At 47.4% G+C, this 23,554-nt stretch overlaps 1 protein-coding gene across 37 annotated transcripts in view; it reads left to right on the top strand.

The window, feature by feature from the left end:
- The first annotated feature begins 237 nt into the window (after nucleotides 1–237).
- Wiz (widely-interspaced zinc finger motifs) overlaps nucleotides 238–23,554 on the top strand; it is a 35,455-nt gene continuing 12,138 nt past the window's right edge. For 3 of the 37 annotated variants that reach the window (XM_030249668.1, XM_030249656.1, XM_006524057.2), the window contains exons 1-4: nucleotides 619–1,135; nucleotides 1,922–2,166; nucleotides 8,583–8,655; nucleotides 21,592–21,915. In XM_030249668.1, the coding sequence (XP_030105528.1) occupies nucleotides 2,146–2,166; nucleotides 8,583–8,655; nucleotides 21,592–21,915 (418 nt within the window). In that variant the 5' untranslated portion in view covers nucleotides 619–1,135; nucleotides 1,922–2,145. Of the gene's footprint in view, nucleotides 480–600; nucleotides 1,136–1,157; nucleotides 1,301–1,921; nucleotides 2,167–8,582; nucleotides 8,684–10,620; nucleotides 10,900–11,240; nucleotides 15,441–20,234; nucleotides 20,453–21,591; nucleotides 21,916–23,554 lie in introns of those variants that run through there. The other 34 variants (NM_001372224.1, NM_001372221.1, NM_001372219.1 and 31 more) reach the window with 24 other exon arrangements.

Below are 23,554 nucleotides of genomic sequence, written 5' to 3'. Positions count from 1 at the left end.
ACTTCTACGTTTCCCTGCTGTGAACTCACCTGTTATTAACAAACCTACATGTTATTAACAAACCTAGTATAGAAAGAACCAGTGGGGTGCAGAGGACAGTATGTTGTCATGGTAACAGAGCCCCTCCCTAGACGCTAAGGTCCTGCGGCTCCTTTAAGGGTGACCTGCTTGGCCACTCCCAATATGGCGGCGCGCCCGTTGGATTCCCCACCCCACCCCCAAAGTGGCACAAGGGGGGGCAGACCTCCTCATCATGGCGGCGCGGCGGGGCTGTCGCGCTGAGGTCACGTCGGCACGCCGGGGGGGAGGGGCGGGGCGGTGGGGGGGGGAGCGATTTAAAGGGACAATGTCCCCCGAGCTGTGGAGGCAGCGGTGGCTGCGGAGGCCGTGGCACCGGCACCAAGAGGGGCAGCAGCTGTAGTGGCAGCGACGGCCCTATGAAGTAGGGGAGTTCCCGGCCAGCGACTACGCCTCCCCCGGTGAGGCTCGACCCAGCCCGGGAAGCTCGCGGACGGGGCGGAGCTGGAGCAGGGAGGGGAGGCCTGGGCCCGGTCGGGCCGGGCGGGACCCCCTGGGGCGGGGGAGGGGCGGGGCCTGCAGGGGCGGGGCCTGCAGGGGGCGGGGCTGTACAGGTGGGGGGAGGATCGGGGGTCTCGAGGCAGGTGTCTCCCCCCCCACCTCAGCTCGTCCCGCGGGGTCTCCCGCCCCGAGGTGCACGGGCGAAGGGCGCATCCTGGGGACCCTGGCTTCCCCGCAGGGTGCGTCCGCGCAGCGCCGCCCCTACCTCTGCGACCCCTGCGGGAGGTGGGGTAGGGAACGACCATCTGGACTGGAGCCCCCTCCCCAAGCTGCCAAAGTGCTCCGAAGTTGCGGTCCTGCCCGATCCCCGCCAGCAGTGCCTACCCGAGTGGGCACCCGCAGGTGCTTTCTCCAGGCCTGGGCAGGGACCCCTCCAGCCAAGACTGTCAACCCACCCTGTGTAGGGCCCCCCGGGAGCGCCCAGGCCCTCGAGGGCAACGCCTGCTACCAGGCCTGGAGCCCCGGCCCCGCCCCGGTTGCCTGGGCCGGGCCTCACCACCATCTCCCTGGGGAGAGCGCCTCATTCCTGCCCTTCACTTTCTGCTCTACCTTGAAGGTATTTATAGGTGGAGAGGACAATCGCCCTCCTCCCCCCCAGGGTCCTTATTTCTGAAACAGGAGCCCCATCGGTCCTTTTCATCCTCGGGCCAGAACAACCAATATCGGTGGAGGATGCAAGCAATACTATTGGAAGGTGGCAGGGTGGAGGAGCCCAGGCTTGGTATGCATGAGAGATCATGCTAAGAGAAGGGAAAGGGTTAATGGTGGGGTCACTTGAGCGTGTGGAGAGGCTAAGGGGTTAATAACCCTACATTCCTGGGTAGGGAGAAGGATGTGAATGTTGGAAAAGTGTAGGGGTAATTGATACGGGGCAACAGAAGTGAGTAAAGTATAAGGGCAAAGATGGGGGCCCTCGAGACCCTGCACTGGGGAGAGAGCGGGGACCCTGGAAACTGGAGGCATGGCTGTAGGTTATGCAGTCACAGGAAAGCAGCTGGACACGGTGAAGCTGTGAGTGAGCCATGGGAGGAATAGGTGGAGGTGGAAGGAGTGATGAGGGAGGGCTGAGGTGACTGAATGTGCGTGTGTAACTGTGGTGAATGGAGGCTGTGAAGAAGCTGGGGAAAGAGAACGCTTTAGTGTACTGAGACTCGCTCCCAGTAGAGGTGATTGGATTATAATAGGAGTGAATGGAACCTCAACACCACTTAACCCCTCACTTCAACTAAGAGACAAACTGAGGCCATAGGCTTTGAAGGAGAGGACTAGGGTTCTGAGAGAGGGGAGAACAAACAGAATTCTCTTCTTACTCTCTTAAGGTCTTCCTTGTCTTTGTCTCCAGGCCCACAATGTCCTGCTGAACCTGCCAGGTACTGAGTGAAGATTCACGGCTGGCACCCATGGAGGGGTTACTGGCAGGTGGCCTGGCTGCCCCGGATCATCCTCGAGGCCCCGCTCCAAGAGAGGACATCGAGAGTGGGGCTGAGGCTGCTGAGGGGGAAGGTGATATCTTTCCATCTTCTCATTACCTGCCAATCACCAAAGAAGGCCCTCGAGACATTCTGGATGGCAGAAGTGGCATTTCTGGTAAGAGGGCTCTGTGGCCCTAAAGAAGCTTCCCACTTGGTCCCCCAGGCCCAGAGAGAGTCAGGTCACCCCACCCAGCAGGGGCTGAGTTGCAATTGGAATTCTGTTCGATGCACATAGCCTCCTTTAGTGCTCCACGTACCGCTTTTCAGTTTGCCCTTATGAAAACAGATGTCTTGGGAGCCCATGACTGGATGTAAGAAACTGGGATTCATACTTGTAGTGTCCTGGCTTTCCTCTCTAAGCTGGACACCAGCTGTATCCAAATCCCATGTCAGTACCCTGAGCTCTTTGCCCAAAGCCCACTTGTTCCTTCTTGCAGTCTTGATGGAGTGGAGCTCCTGAGCGAGTGCCCTCTAGTGGTAAGGTAAAGTCTGGGGAGATTCGAGTTGCCTCTTTCCATCTTGATTTACCCCATACAAGGCTAGCTCACACTGTCCCCACCTCACAATTTGTTGTTCGTTTATTAAACACTGAGCACCTGCTGTGCCACTTTCTGTTCTGGGTGCTGGGGAAATAATCATAAAGAGACAAAAGTCCCTGTCCTCCAGGGGTTGGCATTCCAGAAGGGAAGGTGGACAAGGAACGACTGAGCAGATGTCATAAGGGCAGGTTATGCAGGCTATGCAGATATTAAACTGAGTGCCAGGACCATGGCTGGGCGCTCCAGGAAAAGCCACCTGACACAGTGGTGTTTGAGGCACAGCACAGAATGAGTGGTGGGACGTGCCCAGCAGGTGGCGGGACAGCATGGGCAAAGGCCCTGCAGAGGGGAGGAGCCTGGTATGTTTAAGGACTTAACAGGAATCTGGTGTGGCTGGTCCCCCAAAACTTGGCCTTCTAATAAATTCCGAGCACCTCTTCTGTGGTTCCTACATGCCAAGTTCTTTGTCTTCTCAATTCACATCATACTTAGAACCTTTGTCGGAAGAGCCTCCGTTATTTAGTATCTCATGTTAGGAATGGGAAATTCAAAACCCTGAGGGGTGAAGTCAGTAGTGTGGCCTTACACCCCTCTTCCTTCTTTGTTTTATTCTGTTCTTTATAGAACTGGGGATTGCACGTAGGCCCTTGCACATACTCTGCAAAAGCTGTTCCATTGAGTTCTGCCCCAGCCCTCCTCTTTAGTTTTTTGGGTTTTTTGTTTTTTGGTTTGTTTGGTTTTTTTGTTTGTTTGTTTGGTTGGTTGGTTGGTTTTTTTTTTTTTTTTTTTTTTTTTTTTTTTTTTTTTTTTTTGAGACAGGGTTTCTGTGTAGTCCTGGCTGTCCTGGAACTCACTTTGTAGACCAGGCTGGCCTCGAACTCAGAAATCCGCCTGCCTCTGCCTCACGAGTGCTGGGACTAAAGGCGTGAACTACCATGCCCGGCCCTCTTTAGTTTTAAATTAACTTCCCTTTCATTCACTTGTTCTTTCTCCTGGCATTTTGTTTTGTGCATTTTACATGTTAGGCAAGCACTCTCCCACTAAGCTACATTTCCATGCCTCATCTTATTTTTTAAGTTTTGATTATTTTTATGGTATGAATGAATGTCTGTATGTGGGTATGTGCACGTGACTGCCGGTGCCTGAAGAGGCCAGGGCTGTTAGATACCTGGAGCTGGAATCCGAGATACTTCAGAGCTTCCCAGCCTTCCCTTTTAAGTTTTTTTTCTTTTTCATTATTATTATTTTATGTGTATGGTTGTTTTGTGCACATATATATCTGTGCAGCTCCTGTATGTAACATCTGCAGGGGCCAGAAGAAGGTATCAGATCCATTGCAACTGGAACTACAGACAGTTGGGAACTGCCAAGTGAATGCTGGGAATTGAACCCTTCCTTTGGAAGAGCAGAAAGTTCTCTTAAACACTGAGGCATCTCTCCAGTCACTCCCTGTTTTTTTGTTTTATTCTGCTGTGCGTTTTTTTTTTTCTTTTAAGATAGGGTTTCTCTGTGTCGTCTTCCCTGGTTGTCTTGGAACTCACTCTGTAGATCTGGCTGGTCTTGAACTCAGAAATCTACCTGCTTCTGCCTCCCTCCCGAGTGCTAGGATTAAAGCTGTATGCCACCATGCCAGGCTTCTTTTTAAGCTTTTGAGTAATTTTTCTTCTTTCCACCCCCCACTCTTTTCTGTTGTTTTCTTTCTTGTTTTGTGTTTTGTTTTGCTGAGTTTGTAACCCAGAGCCTCAAAAAGTTAGGCATGTACTCTTGCACTCAGCCCCATTCCCAGAGCCCTTTATTTATTTATGGCCCCTCTACACTTTTGGAGCTCCTTGATCTGACATTGCGTAGCAGCTCTTCTCATGATGCTCAGGTATTTATGAACCCACCTTTCTAGAGTGTGGTAAAGAAGGGGCCTAGCACATGCCATCCCTGCTGTCATGGAGCCCTTCATCTGGGTCAGGGAAGATGAACCAAGACGTAGAGTGAGGAGGAAGCAACATGAAGCACGGAGATCAGTACAGAAGCCCTAGCTTGTAAAGATTGGGACAGGATGGCTGGCGCCTGCCAGTATGAGGCAAGAGGGGGCATGGTGAGTAGCAGGTCCTCGGAGCTGAGGGCTATCCCTTAGCAGTCCCCTCCTCAGGACCCAGTGAGTACCAGGACTTTGTCCAAGGTTACACAGCTAGTCAGGGCAGGTCTGGAGTCTTAACTTTGTAAGAATTCAAGAAATCTTCTGTAGATTCCAAGGGACTAGGCATTTTTCTCCATGTAGCAGATGGCCCAAGACTGGAGAGATGGAGAAGGTAGGTAGGTGTGTGTCTTCACTACCCCACATCCCCACTGAAGAGCAACCAGGAATTCATGGGTGCACCTGTTTCACAGCCTAGGTAGGAGGAGAAAGGGGCCCCCAAGGGGGATGGAACCCACTCTTAATGACTCCCAGAGTAAATGGGAGCACATGTGGGGATGGCTGCCTTGAAGCAAAATCATAGCATGGAGGTTAGAGAAAGCCTGGATATCTGTCCCACTGCCCCTCAGCTGCTTGATTCCCCTTTGTAGACTAGGCACTTGCCCTGGGAGTCTCCTGATGTCTATAAATAGGAACAGTCTCTGAGGCTGCTATTCCACCCTGAAGCCTGGGCATTCCCTCATCCCTATGCAGCCCTGAGAACCCCTCAAGGATTCCCAGGAGTGGCACCCCCAAACTTCTCTGCCGGGACAAGGAAATACCACTGCCTTGCTCTGTCTTCCAATATGGCTATCAGTTGGGACCCTGCCTCAAGCCCCATTGCAGTCCCATATACATCTGAGGTAGGCTTTGCAGGTACAGCAAAGTCTTGTGGGACTTACACGTTCCACTCAGATCAGCGAAGAGTCTGGTACATGCCTACTATTGTCCATGGGACATGGGACCTGGGAACAAAGAATGGAGAGAATGAATCAGAACATGGAGAAAGCAAGCCTGAGGCTACAAGTCTAGCCTCCAGCTTCCACCCCAGGACGTCATCAAGCCAGCCTTGACACTACAGAACACCCATCTCCTCCTTCCCCATCGCTGTTTCTCTGGATGGAACTCTTCCTGTGATCTCATTGGCCCCCATCAGTGGCTCCTTGAAGCTGGTTTCATGGCTGCTTGCATTGTACTGAGGAAAAAACAGAGGCTTGGAGCTGAAAGGCCACTTCTGGTCACAGCTGGGCCATGCACTTGGAGTTGTCTGGCAACAAAGTCTAGATTCTTGGCAACTCTGCCAAGCTGCTGGCTGCCTGGCTTGGAGTTTAAGTGGCTCATGGGCACTCTTTCCTCTCGTTTGTAAGCTGTGTCGGGGACCCCACATCGCAGGAGTCAGTGAGGGATTCTGGCACTGCCACTGACTCAGAGTTGCATCCGAGGTGCCACTGGGACTTCTGGATCTCCCTCAGCGTGGAGGCTTCTGGGCAAAGTCCCCACCTCCAAGCTGTCTCAGATATAGTCCCTGCTTGGTCTCCTTCTTCCAAACTTGCTGCCACTAAAAATAGGAGCCTCACTGGAGCTGCTCAAAGAGGCCAGTGTGCCCCCCTGGCTCACGGAATTCTTAGACAACAGCCATTGCGCATAGCCATCAAATCTGGGACACTCAGAATTTCAGAAACAGGACACCTGGGACCCTCAGACCCACATCTCTAGGCTGTGCTGGGACTGGTTATCCACTAATTGGTCACTTTCTCCTGATTAGCTCTCAGCTGTGACTGTGTCTAGGATAGACCCTGTTTCTTAGGGTTGTTTTCCCAGCTCCCACTGTCTTCTCCAGTGCCTCATCATAACTTTTGTCCTTAAACCCCAGAGTATCCCTGCTAGGAGCAGGGAGTGGGTCTGCCTCCATGGTTCTCAAATGGGGACAGTCAGGTCCCACAGGGGACACTTTGGAGGATGTGTGCAGACATTGTCAGTTGGCATGATTGCAGGATAGGTAGGAATTACTGTCCCATGGGCGAGTAGAGGCCAAAGACATCGTGGATTATCCTACAGTGTGCCGTACTGCCTCAGCCCACAGAAGGACCCTCCCCCAAGGGTCAAGACTAAGACCACTCTGCTCTAGGATATGCAAATTTTTGTACCTCTGCCCCACATTTTGAGGCCATGCCATTGTAACAGCCCTTTTGTCAGGCTCAGCAGACAGACCATACCTTCCTGACCACTCCCTCTCATTTTCATTCTTCTATCCCCAGTGGTAGGCTTTTAATTACCAGGGAAAATTGGATGGTGGGGTATTGGAAGAATCCGTGCCAGCCCTCGCCCTTTCTGGACCATCCTCAAATTGAGGTTGATCCAGCAATTGCATCTGTCAGGCCCTGGCCAGGGCACAAGTCCCCCAGCGTGTTAACCTTGGCCCAGGCAATTGGCTTACTCCCTGCTTGGCATGCTTGCCATGTCAGGCAAGCGTAGTGGATAGAGAGGCACAGGCCAGGATTCCCGCAGTGGCTCCAGGCATTGGCTCTACAGGCGGATAATGGAGAGTTGGCTCTATCTGTGTTGTTTCGGGGTGGTGAGCATTCCCAAAAAGAGATTCCATTCTAGGATTTAGGGTCCAGAGGCAGGCCATGTGTGGTTCAGGGTGGCCAGGCTTCCCATTCATTATCCGGCATGTGTTTGTTGAGTATTTGCATGCCCGATGCCGGAATGCTTCCATGAATGAGCTGCAAATGCCCCAGTTCTCAGGGGGCTTATGTGCTTACAACGCACCCAGACATGCAGCTATCCACCGAGGGAACCTGGCAGTACCTGGGAGAGCTAGGAAATAAATGAAGTAGGTGCCAGGCATGGTGGCACAGGCCTATAATCAGCACTCAGAAGGCAGAGGCAGGAGGATGATGGATATAAAGGTAGCTTGGGCTACATAAAGAGTTCTAGACTAACTGGAGCTACATAGCAAGCGTTGACTGAAAAAGAGCTAGACAAAGGCAGGTGTGGTGATTTGTGCCTGTCATCCCATCAGTCAGAAAGCAGAGGCAGGAGTATTGTGAGTTTAGAGGTCAGCTGGTCTCAAGAAAGACCCTGTCTCAGAAGCAAAATGAAGACCAGGCATATGGGCACACACCTGTAGTCCCAGCACTTGGGAGGTAGAGGTAGGCAGATTGGGAATTCAAGGTCCTCCTCAGCTACAGAGTGAATTTAAGGCCAGCCTGAGCTACATGAGATCCTGTGCCCACGAAAAAATAAAACCAAAACCAAACCAACCAACAGAAATCCAATAAGTATTAATTTATATAAATTAGGATAAGAGGGAGATAATAGCATTTCATTTGAGTCAGCAGTCAAAGTGCCAACTGCAAAAATCCTGAGGCTGCCACACACAGTGCTGCGCACCCTTAACCAGCACTTAGGGGCCGGGGGCAGAGGAGCTCAATGAGGTCTTTATAGCAAGTTCCAGGACAACCAAGGCAACATAAAGAGACCCTGTCTTACACACACACACACACACACACACACACAGTTGGGAGAGGGGTGGCTAAGGCCAAAGAAAGTTAGGACTCAAAGCTTCAAAGAAGTGGGGGTTGGAAAGAATTTGATAATGGCAAAGCAGTAAGGGTCCAGGAAAGGGAAGGGAAGTTGAAGGAACCAACCAATAAAGACCCAGACCTCATGTCTGTGCCATTGTTGTGGCAGGTGGGACTCTATCTTTTCCCTGTAGTTAGAATGAAAAGCATATGAGTTTTTCCAGGGTGTGATTTTAAAACAAACAAAAACTGCCCTGGTTGCTGGGTGTGGGGAAGACTGGAAGACAGCCCCTAGGGTCCTCCAGGAGACCTAAGGGGACTCCTTCAGAGAACCTCCTTTTAGGATACAGAAATGCAGAGGTCAGAAGCCTCTGAGGGATAGGGTTGGGACCTACAGGTCCCATCTGAAGTACCCCACAAGGCTCTTGGAGCTGAGGTATGGAGGGCCCTGGCCAGGGGAAACCCGGCCCTGGCCAGGGGGACCCCAGCCCTTCAGGGTCTCCCCTCTTTGTTGCAGATGGGCAGCCCCATCCTGGCCTCAGCGAAGCCCTCCCCCGTGCCACCTCCGCCACCCATCGGATCAGCAGCTGGTGAGTGCCACGCTGGCCCTGACCTCAGGTAGGGCAGAGGGCCAATCAGGAGTGTCTAGGCTCCATCAAAGCCCTCTGGGGAATGAGAAGGGGACAGGAGGGAATTAAGAGGTCAGGCAGGAGGAGGTGACTTCCTGTAGACCCACCCTGGGTGTGTGTTGGGGCTGAGGGGGAGATCTCATAACAACACAGAAGGTCAACTCTCATTACCCCTGCTAGGAGCCAGGCCAGAGAGGAACAAGTCTGCAAGTTAAACCCTTGGAATCCAGTCTCTCTGTTAAGTGATGCTTAGATTAATGCCTCTCTGAACCTCAGTTTTCTCATCTGCAAAATGGAAAGCTACCTTGCCACAAGAGCTTTCAAATTTGCCTTGGGAACTCAAGGATCATTGGGAAAGAACAGGAATCAACTTCAGTGTTAACGGCCACTACTCTGATTCTTTTGTTTGTGGTGCTAGGGACAAAACTCAGAAGAGGAAGGTCTTACAAACTCAATGCAAGTACTCTACCATCTATCCCTGAGTTCTAGCCTCAGCCTTGCTACTGTTTATTAAAGAGTTTAGTGAGTCTAATATATAATTATGATAGTCTCAAGATTAACAACAGGTCTAGAAATGAATAATAATGATTATGTTCTGGCTGTCAGTTCAGCCCACTGACTCTTTGCTACAACCCTGAGAGGTACTTTTAATATTGAATGGTACCAAAGGGGCATGGCCTCCACTTGGCCTATCTGCACTATCAACTTCCCTACCTGTTCCATGGATGGGCTCAATCCTCTCCCTTGTGAAGGCAGGCTCTTAAAATGAAGGGAGCCGTACATCTGTGATCTCAGCACTCATGAGGCACATACTAGAGAATGGAGGCCAGGATCTTCCTCTGCTACATAGTAAATTCAGGGCCAGAATAGATTCCTGAGACCCTCAATGAAAAAAATATACATATGTGTATGTGTATATGATGGGCACAATAGCACAAACCTACTATCTCGGGACCTGGGATTTTAAAACAGGACAGTCTTGAGTCCAACACTTGCCTGGGATACATAGTGAGACTCTGTCTGAAATAATAGGCAAGCCCATCCTGGTAATACAGAGGGAGGAGGATTGTTGAGTTCAAAACCTGCCTGAACTAGAGTGAATGCAAAGCTAACATAACTTAACAAGATCCAGTCTCAAAACTTTAAGAAGAGAGAGGACCTCAGTAATGAGATGTCTTAATCAGTCCACCATCAAATACTTTAGGAGCATCCTTAATGTTTAGATAGAATATTAGCAGCATGCAATAATTACATGCCTAACATGAACCAGGTCCTAGGTTTAATCCCCAGTGCTGGGGAGAAATGAAGAGAGAACTGATCAGGAATACTTATACTAAAAAGTCCCAGAACCTGGTGTGGTGGCTACATCTTTCATCTCAGCACTTGGGAGGCAGAGGCAGGTGAATGTATGTGTGTTCAAGGCCAGCATCATCTACAAAGTAATTTACAGGACAACCAGGGTTACACCATGAGACCCTGTTTCAAAAAAACAAAACCAACAACAACAAAAATTAAAACAAAAAAGAGACCCTAGAGCCTGATGTGGTGGCCACACCTTTAATCCCAGCACTTTGGAGTCAAAGGCAGGCAGATCTCTGAGTTTGAGTCCATTCTAGTCTACATAATGAGTTCCAGGCCAACCGGGAATACATAGTGAAACCTTATGTCCCCCTGGGAAAAAAAGCCATCAGTCCCAAGGCTTACTAGGTATCAGGTGAGGTAAGGTGCTCCCTGATTCCTAAGTATTTGAATTCTACCTGTCTCTGCCCTACATTTTGTTGTGGGGTCATAGTCCCCACTGAAGCTTTTAAATAAGCACCTGCTTTGTGTGATCGTTTTCATTGGTGATAACTGTCAAAAAAGCTCCTTAGACATTGTATAAGGAAGACGAGATTCCTGACTCTTGAAAATCATCTCCATTTTTAGGATTGGAAAACTGAGGCCCAGAGAACTTTCCTCATCTACTCTGATCTCCCAGCCCTACCTATCTCCCTCCCAGGAAGGTCAGGGTCACTGGAACCATTAGTCACTCCTGACTCTACCCTCCAAGAGGGGAGGAGGTTCATCCTTTGAGCTGTCCTGCCACAAAGTTGACCTTCACCAAATTTGGGGGAGAGATGTGACTAAGTCGCCACAGTTTGGGGAGGACCAAGACAGAAGCAGCCTGGAGCCCAGGTCAGAGCCTTGGATCCTCCCTGGGGAAAGGTGAGAGTTCACTGTACCTCCAGATTTGGGGTTACTCTTTTGAGGCTCTATCCCCAACCTGTGGTCTCTGCTCATTTCCCCAATGATGCAGCAGGGCTGGGGCTGTGTGGACAGGTGCACCCTAAGAGTTGAACCTGGCCTTGACGCAATACCTCTGGAAAGGCCCACTTGGACTTCCTCACCTTTACCCTATTACTCCCAACCTCTGCACAGTCACCCTTACGCTGGGTCTCAAGGAACTAACAATTCCATCCCGCCTGGGAGGACCCCCTGTCACTACTACCCTAGGGAGGGAAACCAAGGGTCACAGCTAACTTATCCCTGTTGGCACTTCCTTGCAGCTACTGGGATGGAGACAGCCTGGACTTTCAGCCGGGCTCCCCACCACCCCATCTTCTGGGTCCCTTCCCTGCATCCCTTGATGTTCAGGGGTCTTGGGAACATCCCATGGTCCAGGAGGCCAGGGAGGGTACCCCATCTGAGCAGAGGTTCAAGGACTCAGTTATTGTGAGAACTATGAAACCTTATGCCAAGCTCAAGGGCTCTAGAAAGTTCTTGCACCACCAGGGTGAAGTGAAGTTCTTAGAGAAATACTCTCCAAGCCACCACAAGTTTGATTGGCTCCAAGATACAGATGAACAGGGGCCCCTGAAGGATACAGGGTTGCACCTGGACCTTCCTGCCCAGCCCCCGACTGTCACTTCCTTTAGGAGGGTAATTGTGCCAGTGGATAACACTCCCAAGACCTTGGACATGGAAGTTATGGGTACCAGAGAGGACCTAGAGGACTTTGGGCAGGTGGCCCAGCCTTCTGAGTGGGGTCTTCACACATCAGCCTCAGAAGTGGCCACCCAGACCTGGACAGTGAACTCTGAAGCATCTGTGGAGCGACTGCAGCCCCTACTGTCCCCAGTCCAGACAGGACCATACCTGTGTGAACTGTTGCAGGAAGTAGCTGGTGGAGTGGACAGCAATGAAGAAGAGGAAGAGGAGCCAGCTGTGTTTCCTTGCATCGAGTGCAGCATCTACTTCAAGCACAAGGAACACCTCCTAGAACACATGAGCCAGCACCGCCGAGCACCAGGCCAGGAGCCCCCAGCTGACCTGGCTCCACTGGCCTGCAGCGAATGCGGCTGGGCCTTCACAGAACCCACTGCCCTGGAACAGCACTGGCAACTGCACCAGGCTTCCCGGGAGAAGATTATTGAAGAGATCCAAAAGCTAAAGCAGTTTCCAGGTGATGAGGGCCGTGAGGCACGACTGCAATGCTCCAAGTGCGTCTTTGGCACCAATTCCTCTAGAGCCTTCATGCAGCATGCCAAGCTGCATGTGCGTGGGTCACTGCCCAGCCGGCAGGCCACGGAACCTTTCAGGGGTGGCAGCCCAGTCTTAGATGTTAGCACCCTCGTCTATCCCTCCTATGGAGACTCCTCAGGCCTCAATACCTGTGTTCACTGTGGTTTCACAGCACCTAGCAAGAGTCTGCTCAGGGAGCACACGAGGCTAGTCCACGCCCACCACGCCCACTGGGAGGAGGTTGGAGAGGCCTTTGAGGACCTCACTAGCCAGCCCTGTACTAGCCAGGATGCATATACTCACTCACCCGACACTGCCACCGTGGACTATTTTAGCAAATCTGAGCCTCTCTTGGCCTCTGTCTGGCAAGAGAACCCTTCTGGATATGACCCTGACCTTGCCTTTGGTCCAGACTATCAGCAGCCAGGCATGAGAAATTTCCCATTGTTAAATTCAGGCCAGCAGTCTCTTGGGAAGCTGGCCTTTCCTTCCCCTATGGCATCTGCTTCCTATTCTATACAGCGCAATAGAAACAAAAGCACTGTCCACCTGCAGAGAATGGAAGACAAGAGTCATCTTTGGAGTGAAGAGGAAGAGGAAGAAGATGAAGATGTAGTGCTGACTTCTGAAAGGGATTTTACTCCTGAAAATGGAGCCTTTCCACCCCTAGCCATCCCTAGCCTCATCCCTCAGCCAGCCCTTGAGTTGAAGCAGACTTTCCAAGATGCCCTGCAGGCAGTCGATGCCTCAGAAACTCAGCAGCAACAGCTCCAAGGAATGGTACCTATCGTTCTGATGGCAAAGCTCAGGCCACAAGTCATAGCTGCCACCACCCGAGCATCCCCACAGCTGCCGCCTGAGGAGCCCGAGCTGAGAAGCACCCACCCGCTGGACTTCCTGCTCCTAGATGCACCTTTGGGTGGCTCACTGGGTCTGAACACACTCCTAGAAGGGGACCCAGCCATGGCACTAAAGCATGAGGAGCGGAAATGCCCCTACTGTCCTGATCGTTTCCACAATGGTATCGTGTTGCGGCCGCCAGCAGCTCGCAACGTGAACGGTTCGACTGAGAAGGCCGCTCGAGCTGTAAGAGAGGAATCTAGACGGGGCAAAAGAAGAAATGTAGCCAAGACAGTTACTCTGATCAAGGCTCAAATTTTATTGTTGCGACACCAGTTATGAAGGAAGGGGGAGGGGACCCGATTCCCGCCGAATAATCTCTGGTCCAGTAGAAAGGTGCACGGGTGTGGCTCCGCAGGTTCCAGCAGTGGGCGTGGCAGAACGAATGAGCAGGAAGCTCCACCCCGAGCAAGCAGGTTTCAGGCTGGGGGAGGGGAGACTACATCTCCTCCCTATTATTAACAAAATAAAAAAAAGGAAAAAGCTGGCCTGAGGGGGGAAAATTATCTATGCTCAATAGTTCTGCCTGGAATCTAGGGCTAAAGAAAAAACTTGCTTCACTGGGATTCTTTAACTTTTCTTATGGTAAACTGTATCTGGCTTAAGACTGTCCTTTCTAGTAAACAACTAACTGAAAGGCCTGGAGCTGCAGACTCTGACTTTATAATGCTAATTAGTACTTGGTAGGTAACTTTCTAGTTGAATTTTAAGTAGGGCGTTGGAACTCTGGCTAAGTTTGACTGAACGATGTGAAAATAGCACTAAGTTGATATTCCTCCGCATTTTTGGAAGATAGGTGGGAAACAGGGAGAAGGAGTGACCGGCTCTTGTAGTACAAGGCCAATTGGCCTTTTTATTTGGGTGGGAGGCAGTGAAGGGCTTGCCCTTTCAATAGTACGTCTCCAATCTCTCTCCCCCCTATTAATTAAGTTAAATAAGGCAACGCTTAACTGAGGTGATCAAATGATTTTCTCATCCGTAGATGAGTGGGCTTTTAACCTTGGCTTGGGTGGACATGGACCCGATTCCTCCCGTGGGTAAAACCCACACATGTGGCTCTCGGTACCTTTTGGGGAGGCGAGGTAGAGCCGGAGAATATTTTTTATTTTTAACCAAAATTTGGTACCAACCTCTTTCAAACCGGGTTTATCTCACAGGAAACTCAGAAATGGTCAAGCCGGACCTTTCCTTGCAGTAAGTATCTCTGCACCAAGCGGTGCCCATACTGAATTTGTACAATCACAAACCAGTATGCACAGTTCTGAGTGCTGTGCAGCTCCTAAAGGAGAATTATCAACCTCAGAATTAGCAAAGCCTAAGCAAGAATTATGTCGTTAATAACACCACGATTTGTGGGTAAAATAGGAGCTGGAAGTCGATCCTCCTCATCCCTGTTTTTTCCACAGCCTACCGAGCTAAGGACACCTTGCGGTAACAGCAAGGGTGAAAAGCCAGAGGTCAGCTAAGGGGCTAAGCCTGTCTATCAAAATAAAAACCAATCTTTATTAATATAGAAAAATCTACTCTTCTAGCCCTCTAGGTAAACCTAAATTTTTAACTCAGACTGAAAGCCACATGCTGGAAATGTCCTGAGACTGGGGGTAACAGCTGCCACCTGTGTGTTCTAGGGGGGGCGGGGATGCACATCTACTGGTCCGCCTCGGGAATGTTGATTTACCTGCTTGAAAGACAAAATCTTGAAAGACAGTGAGAAAGTAGGAAAGCAGAACTTCTTTCCGGGAAGTCTAGGTACTTTATTCAAATGCAAATTGTAAATCTGAGGCTAGTCTCCTGCCTCCTGTCGGGAGCTGGTTCAGAGAGTAGCTGGAGACACAAACAGCTTTGAGAGCTGTTGCTCTCAGCTGAATTTTAAGCACAAAAGGAATTTTAGTCTTTAGAATGATACTTACCAGAAGAGTCAGAATCTGTGTTCATCTGACGAATTAATCTCTCTGGCAGCCACCGCGCTCCATCTTCATCTCGTGAAAAAACACAAACTGAGCCCCTACCCTAAATTAGAACTGGATCTGGACCCTTCCATTTATTAGTCAGGGGGTCCTTCCATTTTACCAATGCATAAGAATTAGAAGTAACTGGATGCCAGTGGCGATCCGCTGCAGACTGGCCCTTGATATCGGTGTGCAAGAAATTTAGGACAAATAAAGTGAAGGCAAGGTGGGCCTTTGGTGACCTTGGGGGATATAGCTGACCCTCTTTTGTCTTAAAAAGCCAATTCTTTAAGGTGCGATGAGCACGTTCAACTATTCCTTGTCCCATGGGGTTGTAAGGAATTCCAGTTTTATGTTTAATACCGAATTCTTTACAGAATGAAATAAAGTTTTTACTGGAATAAGATGGCCCATTGTCTGTCTTAATAAGTTTAGGCAATCCCATGGCATTAAATGCTTGTAGGCAATGATCAATTACGTTTTTTGAAGCTTCTCCTGTATGCAGAGAAGCAAAAAGAAATCCTGAACAAGTATCAATGCAAACATGTATATATTTTAGTTTTCCAAATTCTGTATAATGGGTTATATCCATTTGCCAAATATGATTAGGCATAAGGCCTCTAGGATTAACTCCTAGATGCGGCACTGGAGATAAAGTAATACATTTAGGACATTGTTTTACGATCATTCTCGCTTGCTCCTTTGTGATCTTATGTCGGAGTCTTAGGGTATGGCTAGAAAGATGAAACCTTTCGTGATCACGTTGGGCCAAAGCAACCCGATCTGAAACTAAGGCTTCTCCTATTAGAGCTCTGTCAATGCGATCATTACCCTCTGCCAGAGGTCCAGGAAGACCAGAGTGAGACCGTATGTGGCCAATATAAAACGGATTTTTCCGGGCGAGAATGATGTTTTGTAATTCTGAAAATAAAGATCCTGACGGCGTATTGAAGTTAAACGTACCACAGGTTTCTAATAAGGGTACTGACTGAGCAACATATAAACTGTCAGTAAAAATATTAAAAGCCTCATGCACAGACTGAAAAACCTTCAGTATTGCTGTTAATTCGGCGAGCTGAGCCGAGAGACCAGGAGTCTCTACGATAACCTGTTGATTACTAATAAGATATCCAGCTCGCCCTTTAGAGGAGCCATCAGTAAAAATCAATAGAGCATTATTTAAAGGCTGTAAGGAAGTCATCTTAGGAAATATCATATCATGTACATTTAAGAATTTTATCAACCTATCTTGGGGGTAGTGGCTATCTAGAGTTCCTTCAAACCCTAATTGCGCAAGCAACCAATTTGTACTATGCTGTTTCAGCCAAGTGTCCTGACTCATGCTGTAAGGCTGGACAATGATATCTGGCTCCTTTCCAAAATAAGTCAATGCCTGCCTTTTTCCAGTGATAATCATCTGAGCCACTGCTTCATGATATGGCAAGATATTACGTTTGGGAGAAATCCTCGAATGTATCCACATTATAGGAAATTTTTGCCATAGCAATCCCGTAGGCACATGAGTCGTATTAAAAATTAACAGGTGCAGCGGCAGGGAGTAATCTATGTAAGTGACAAACTGTTCTTCAATAGCCTTTTCCACTAGCTGTAAGGCCAGTAATCCTTCTGAGGTTAGGGATCTAGGGGAAGTGGAGGATGTGCTCTGAATTAACTTGCTAGGTAATTTAGAATATAGGAATCTCTAACATTGGACTGAATATTAGGACCAGTCTAAGATTGAGTTAGAATGGCTGGTCACACTGAAGAAAGGAGAAAAATCATTATGACTCTATTAAATGACTAATTTTACTAAGTCTGAATATACAGTCTCTGATGTACTATTGTCATAAAGTTAAAAGGCTAGAAGCTAGTCTAAACTGGAAAAATGACAAGTAAGGATGGATCTAAAACATGAATTTAATTTAGTTTTTTAGTCAATTTAATCAGGACATGAGTCAACTTACCTACCAGCTCATCACACGAATTAATATGTTTCTGAAGCGTTCTGTGGAGAAAACCTGTTTTTCCCTTTTCTAATAAGGTAGCTGTTTTAGGATCAATCTATAAGCCAATAAGTAGATCCCTTTAAGATACTATAAAGCCTTTATTAAACTCTTTGACATTAAAATATTAGATTTTGAAAATAAAGGTAAGACTTAGATAGTGTGAATGGGAATGCACTAAATAGTATGCACGGGGATACAATTTCTCTCTTTTTTGTCTTTTAAGAAGTTAAAGTTTTAAAATTTTACAATACCTAAACTTTTGAATTAATAACTAGTTGACAAAACATTTTAAATACTTGGCTGTAAAGGGGCAGTGACTAATTGCACTTTTAATCAATTTTCTTAAGGAGCAGTTGTAACTAGAAGGCTTGCAAAGTTATTAAGAGTTACATGTGCATAATTTATTTATTAACTAGAAATATGCATAAGCAATTGTAAATTTGAGAATTAATAGTATCTGAGGGATGAACAATTTAAGCAATTGCGAGCTCAGAGATATGGCATTGACTATTAATATACAAATTAAGGTTTGATTGTTCAGTATTTTAAAACACCATCTACAGCACACAACTAGATCATCTGTGCTGGAACAGGGGAAACTGTGTCTTAAGACTCCGCCCCACAGAAGCTAGTTGGGCCCACATGGGCCAACGATTGGCTGGGAGGATGAGAAAAATGACTTTACAATAATGTTTTCTTTTTGGCCAAAGAATTGTTTTGGGCACAACCAATTTTTAATTACCAATTAATAACAATTATAAAAGCTTTATTTTTTGTAGAAACTTTTGTAGTAAACTAAAACCCTAAGTAATAAAAGGATATTGTCTCTGAATCTTTTGGGTGAGAGCAAGGATTTAAGGTAAACTTCAAGAAGCATTAGTTAATAAAATACTTTTCACTTAGGAAACAATATACACTGAAAGATTAAAACTCTTGGCTTCTTGTATAGAAGCAGAAACAATAAAATTTTTTCTTACATAATGTAAAGTTACATTAGCCATACTTAGAGGCAAAATTTTCTAGTGATTACAGTTCACTAGAAGCAAAACTCTTTGAATTTAAGCATTATTTTAAACATCTGAATAGATCTGCAACACTGTTAAAAAGAATTTCTCTTGAACACAGGGAAAAAATTTTTTTTTTTTTTTTTTTTTTCAGGCACTGTTTGCAAAACAAAAGAAAGGCCACAAGCCGCTCTGGGGCTGCCCAGAGCCCTGCATTGACTCAAACGTGAAACACTTTTTAATCTGAGCATCTTGGCCCTCCTGTAATAAGGACCGATTTTAGAGAAACAATATAACTGTCTACGCCTCTAAATTATGATACTCTTTCTTAAGATGACTTACAGTTAAAACGTTCTTCACAACTTTAGTGTTGTGAAAAAATTGCCCGTACTGCAGTTTCCTGCCAGGCAGCAACTATAACCAAACTGTTTGTCTAATCTATTCACAAAGACAAACATAACTAGATAACTCTGTCACAGTTTTGTATGAAGTGAGCTGTATGAGCGCTCTCATAAGATGATTACTCTTGTAATTATCTTAATTACAGTATACAGGTGAATTAAAGATCTTAAATTTGAAATCAAACTGCAAGCTGCAGTCAATGGAACAATAGCAGTTTTAACCATAATTTTTAAGTTTTTTGTGTAAGGTTAGGATAATACCTATAACCTTGGGAAAGTAAAACCCAAGTTTAAAACAATTTATTATCTTTAAAATCAATATTAGAAGCATTACTATCATATTACGAAGTTTGGATGTCAATTAATATCTATGAATACCTATTAAAACAAGCTTTAATGCTTTAATAAAGAGACATTGCTTTAAATCTTATTTTAAATTTTACTATTTAGGATACGAACCACATTAATTATTACCTAAACTAGAAATATCTTTAGAGACCCAGCCTCTTGGGCTGCCTTATGCCATGTGTTGGAAGGACTCTAAACTTGAGTTATCAAATTTAACACTAACCATCTGTAGCAATGTAACAATTATTAATCTTAACCAACAACTTATGAGCTGATTGTGAAAACACTTAGAGCACATTACCAATAAAAAAGAACCAAATGAAGCAGTTACATTTAGACCAATCAGAGAATAATAATTTTTGTAGCTACAATCATAAAAATAAAAAACACTTTACCATTGTCAAACACATTAATCATGAACCATTTATTAGCTTTTTTACTCTGAAACTTAGAGGCTGTGCACTCGACCTTATTTCCTAAAACGAACAGTTTTTCTAGCAGGGGCCCTCTCGCCACGTGTCTGATTCCTGGCTGAAACATGTGGCAGCTCTCGGCTTTGCAGATAAAGTTTTTTATACCATCTTTATTATCCAACACAAAACATAGAACATTCATTCATATAGACTGGACACGAACATACATGAATCGAACACGAGAACAGATTGGTGCACCGGACATTAGACAAGACACAAAAGGGAACAGAGTACTCCTGCTATAAGGCCCAGAGAGATATTTCTCTCTGCTTTTTGGGACATTTTCCTCCCTTATGATGCATTTTTTATTAACTGGGGCAATACGCCTATTCCTTTTAATAAACCCTTTCTTTTCTCACACCTCATGTAGCTTCGGAGAGCTACGGCCTACCGCCTGATCCATGACTTTAAACCCTTTCTTCTTCCACCTAAGCAGCTTCCTAAAAAGCTGCGGCTAACCTGCCTGTTTCCGTTTCTAGTTCCGATTAACACGCTGCTGACCCAAGCAGAACCAGCGTTGGGTTAGCACTGATTCAAGCTTAATTCGTATCCTACCGCATCCTCAGCAACACTTTACAAAACTGAAATTTTAAGCTAGCGCTAGCATGTGTACCTGTCCGTTGCTCCGATGTCCGATACGAAGATCCTTTCCTGTGGAGCTCCAATGCAGCGTTCCTCTTAGCATCTCTCTGCCATTCTTCAGGTCCCAGTTCTGGCGCCAAAATGTTGCGGCCGCCAGCAGCTCGCAACGTGAACGGTTCGACTGAGAAGGCCGCTCGAGCTGTAAGAGAGGAATCTAGACGGGGCAAAAGAAGAAATGTAGCCAAGACAGTTACTCTGATCAAGGCTCAAATTTTATTGTTGCGACACCAGTTATGAAGGAAGGGGGAGGGGACCCGATTCCCGCCGAATAATCTCTGGTCCAGTAGAAAGGTGCACGGGTGTGGCTCCGCAGGTTCCAGCAGTGGGCGTGGCAGAACGAATGAGCAGGAAGCTCCACCCCGAGCAAGCAGGTTTCAGGCTGGGGGAGGGGAGACTACAGTATCGGGCTAGCCAACCATGTCCGGGGCCACCTGAACCGAGTGGGTGTCAGCTATAATGTTCGGCATTTCATCTCTGCAGAGGAGGTGAAGGCTATTGAACGCAGGTTTTCCTTCCAGAAGAAAAAGAAAAAAGGTAGGGCGTCGGCCTTGCTTTGGGAATCCATCTCCCTCTCAATGCCTGGGAGTCACAGAGCTGGACAGTAGAGTTCTAAACTTACCCATCCTTACTCTGAATCCTACTGTAGCATTCTGCAGGGTAAAATTTGGGGTCTCCCATCTTGAAACACCTGGGAGCCATGGGCTAGGTCACCACTAAATGTTGGTGGGTGTGCAGCAATGCCCCAGTGCCCTGGTCACAGCGGCAACTGGAGAGAGGAGTTTGGGCACAGCAGTCAGCCACAGGCAGATACTTTCATTCGATTCTTTCATGCAATACATGTGTATTGAACTGGGTCATCTCTGTTCTGGGCCCTGAGAAGACCATCAGTGAGCTAGACAACAGTTTTGCTCTCTTAGAACTCATGGCCCAAGCAAAGTAACAGGACTCTTGGTGGGCTTCAGAGCCTGGGCCACCTATGCAGTCTGAAGATTTCCAGGCAAAGAGTTTCTGATTCCAGAGGTCTACCTCTAGTTAGAGCACACTGGGTAGTTCACAGCCCACTTAGAGAAGACATTAATATGGTGTTTGAGTGAATGAGAGTGCATGGAGGGAGGGAGGATAGGAGGGAGGGAGGGGGGAGGAGATGCTAGAGTGTGGGGTAAGTGGTAGACAGCCAGGAAACTAAGCAGTTATGGCATCAAGTGACCAGGGCTCCAAATCTGAGAGAGGAAACTGTAACTCTGCCTTGAGGGGTCAGAGAAGGCTCCCAGATGTGAGTATCCCAGTCTCTATTTGTCCATTTCTTCATAGAACCTACATTTAATTTATAGTATGGGACACATCAGGCAAAAATAGACAAGGAAAAGATGTCTATCTAATACTCTCAAATTGCCAATCCACAGAAGCCTGTCCTAGAAGATGTTCCTAACGCTGTCTGATGTGCAAGTGGGGGTCTGGGAAGTCAAGCTGTCTGGAGTTTTTGTCTGGTTTGGGGAGGGTGCACAAGCTGAGAGTTTCTGGTCGGGCGGAGGCATCAACAGCAGAAGGGAAGTCAGGCATTCCAGGGTGATCTCTAGAGCAAGAAAAGTCCTGGGAAGGAGGCAGAGTTGGGGAGGAGAGTGGCTCCCCTCACCACTACCCCAACTCAGGAAGTCTGTGTCTTCTTTCTGCAGTGGCTAACTTCGACCCGGGCACCTTTAGCCTGATGCGATGTGACTTCTGTGGGGCTGGTTTTGATACTCGGGCTGGCCTCTCCAGTCATGCCCGGGCCCACCTTCGTGACTTTGGCATCACCAACTGGGAACTCACCATCTCACCCATCAACATCCTGCAAGAGCTGCTGGCCACCTCAGCAGCGGAGTTGCCCCCAAGTCCCCTGGGCCGGGAGCCAGGGGGGCCACCCAGAAGCTTCCTGACTTCAAGACGGCCACGCTTACCTCTCACCATGCCCTTCCCGCCTACCTGGGCTGAGGACCCTGGGCCAATCTACGGAGATGGTAAGGGGAGGGGACAGGTCAGGCTCCTGCCCTTCCCCGGGGGTTCAGAGGGATGCATGGGCGAGTTAGAGGGTGGCCACTCTACTTGACTAGAAGCATTTCATCTGCCTGTCACTCCAGCACCCAAGGCTTGGGCAAGATGACCAGGGCCAGCCTGGGCTGCATAGCAAATTCCAGGCATGAGCTAAGCCACATAGTCGGATCCTATTTTTTAAAAAAGCATATTAACAAATTTTCTCACCACTATATTGCCACATAGGGATAGTTTCTGTTTTATTCAAGGGCTGGTTCATGGCCCTTTCTGAATCCAATTTCTCAATGAGTTCTTTCTACAAGCAGCAGTACTTTACAGGCACAAAGCCATTGCACTCCTTACAACAAGCCTATTAAGGTGTGTGTTTTCATCATATCCAAATTACAAAGGAGGAATCTGAGGCACAGAGAACTTAATTTACCTGTCCCAAATTATACAGCCAGAGAGAGAGAAGCTTTGCAATCCAGGTAGCTGGGCAGCAAATTCTTTGTTCTGAAAATATTTTCTATGTTGAATACTATGTCCAATAGAATTTTGTGAGACATCAGTAATAGCCTTTAACATTCTGTACTGACCTCGAGGGTCACCACTGGGTACATGTGGCCATTGAGCACTTAAAATATGGCTAATACTGAGCCACTCGTTATCTTACTGTAGTGGATGGTACAGATCTAGAATCCAGACTCTAGGGATGTGACTAAGTGATAGAGCACATGCTGAGCATAAGCAAGACCCACAGTTCGGTGCCCAGCACTCACTACAAAAAAAAAAAAAAAAAAAAGAGTAGAATCTAAACTCTAGATTCAACCAGTTTTACCCAGCAACCTTGACAAACTCTTCCCATACTCAAGCAATTGCGTGTACTAAGATTTTAACCTCTGTCATCTCAGATATGCCGAAAGAAAAGCAAAACAAAACAAAAACCAAGTTTGTAGTGCAAAGGTTTATCTTATTTTGCTTTGATGTGCTGGGCATGGAACCCTGGGCCTCATGTATGTTAGACAAATGTTTTTGCCACTGAGCTATGTTCCTAGCCATAGGATTGTTGTGTGCTCATCTTACAGACAAAGAAACTGTAGATTGCTTTGTCTCAGCCATACATAGACAGAGTTGGACTTCTGAGCATCTTGTTGATAGTAGCTGAAAATCTAGAAACAATATTTAGTGTTAGATTGCAGGGATGGGTTCAGCAGAATTAGAGGAAAAGTGAAAGACCTGATCTTGCCGGGTGGTAGTGGCACACGTCTTTAATCCCAGCACTTGGGAGGCAGAGGCAGGCGGATTTCTGAGTTCGAGGCCAGCCTGGTCTACAGAGTGAGTTCCAGGACAGCCAGGGCTATACAGAGAAACCCTGTCTTGAAAAACCAAAAAAACAAAAAAAACAAAAAAAAAAAAGAAAGACCTGATCTCTAAAAAAGCTGACTTTTTGGGAGCTTTTAAACGACAGAGAACTCAGCTGGGCATGGTGGTACACACCTTTAATTCTAGCACTCAGGAGACAAAGACAGGTGGCTTACATAGTGATTTGTAAGAAAGACCTTGTCTCAAGAAACAAAAGTAGGAAAACATAGAACTCAGCCATAAGACATAGTTGAGTGAAATTCA

Source organism: Mus musculus, chromosome 17, assembly GCF_000001635.26.
Source record: "Mus musculus strain C57BL/6J chromosome 17, GRCm38.p6 C57BL/6J".
Taxonomy (NCBI): domain Eukaryota; kingdom Metazoa; phylum Chordata; class Mammalia; order Rodentia; family Muridae; genus Mus; species Mus musculus.
The sequence above is the reverse complement of the archived record's forward strand: the minus strand, read 5'-3'. Positions and strand labels throughout refer to the sequence as shown.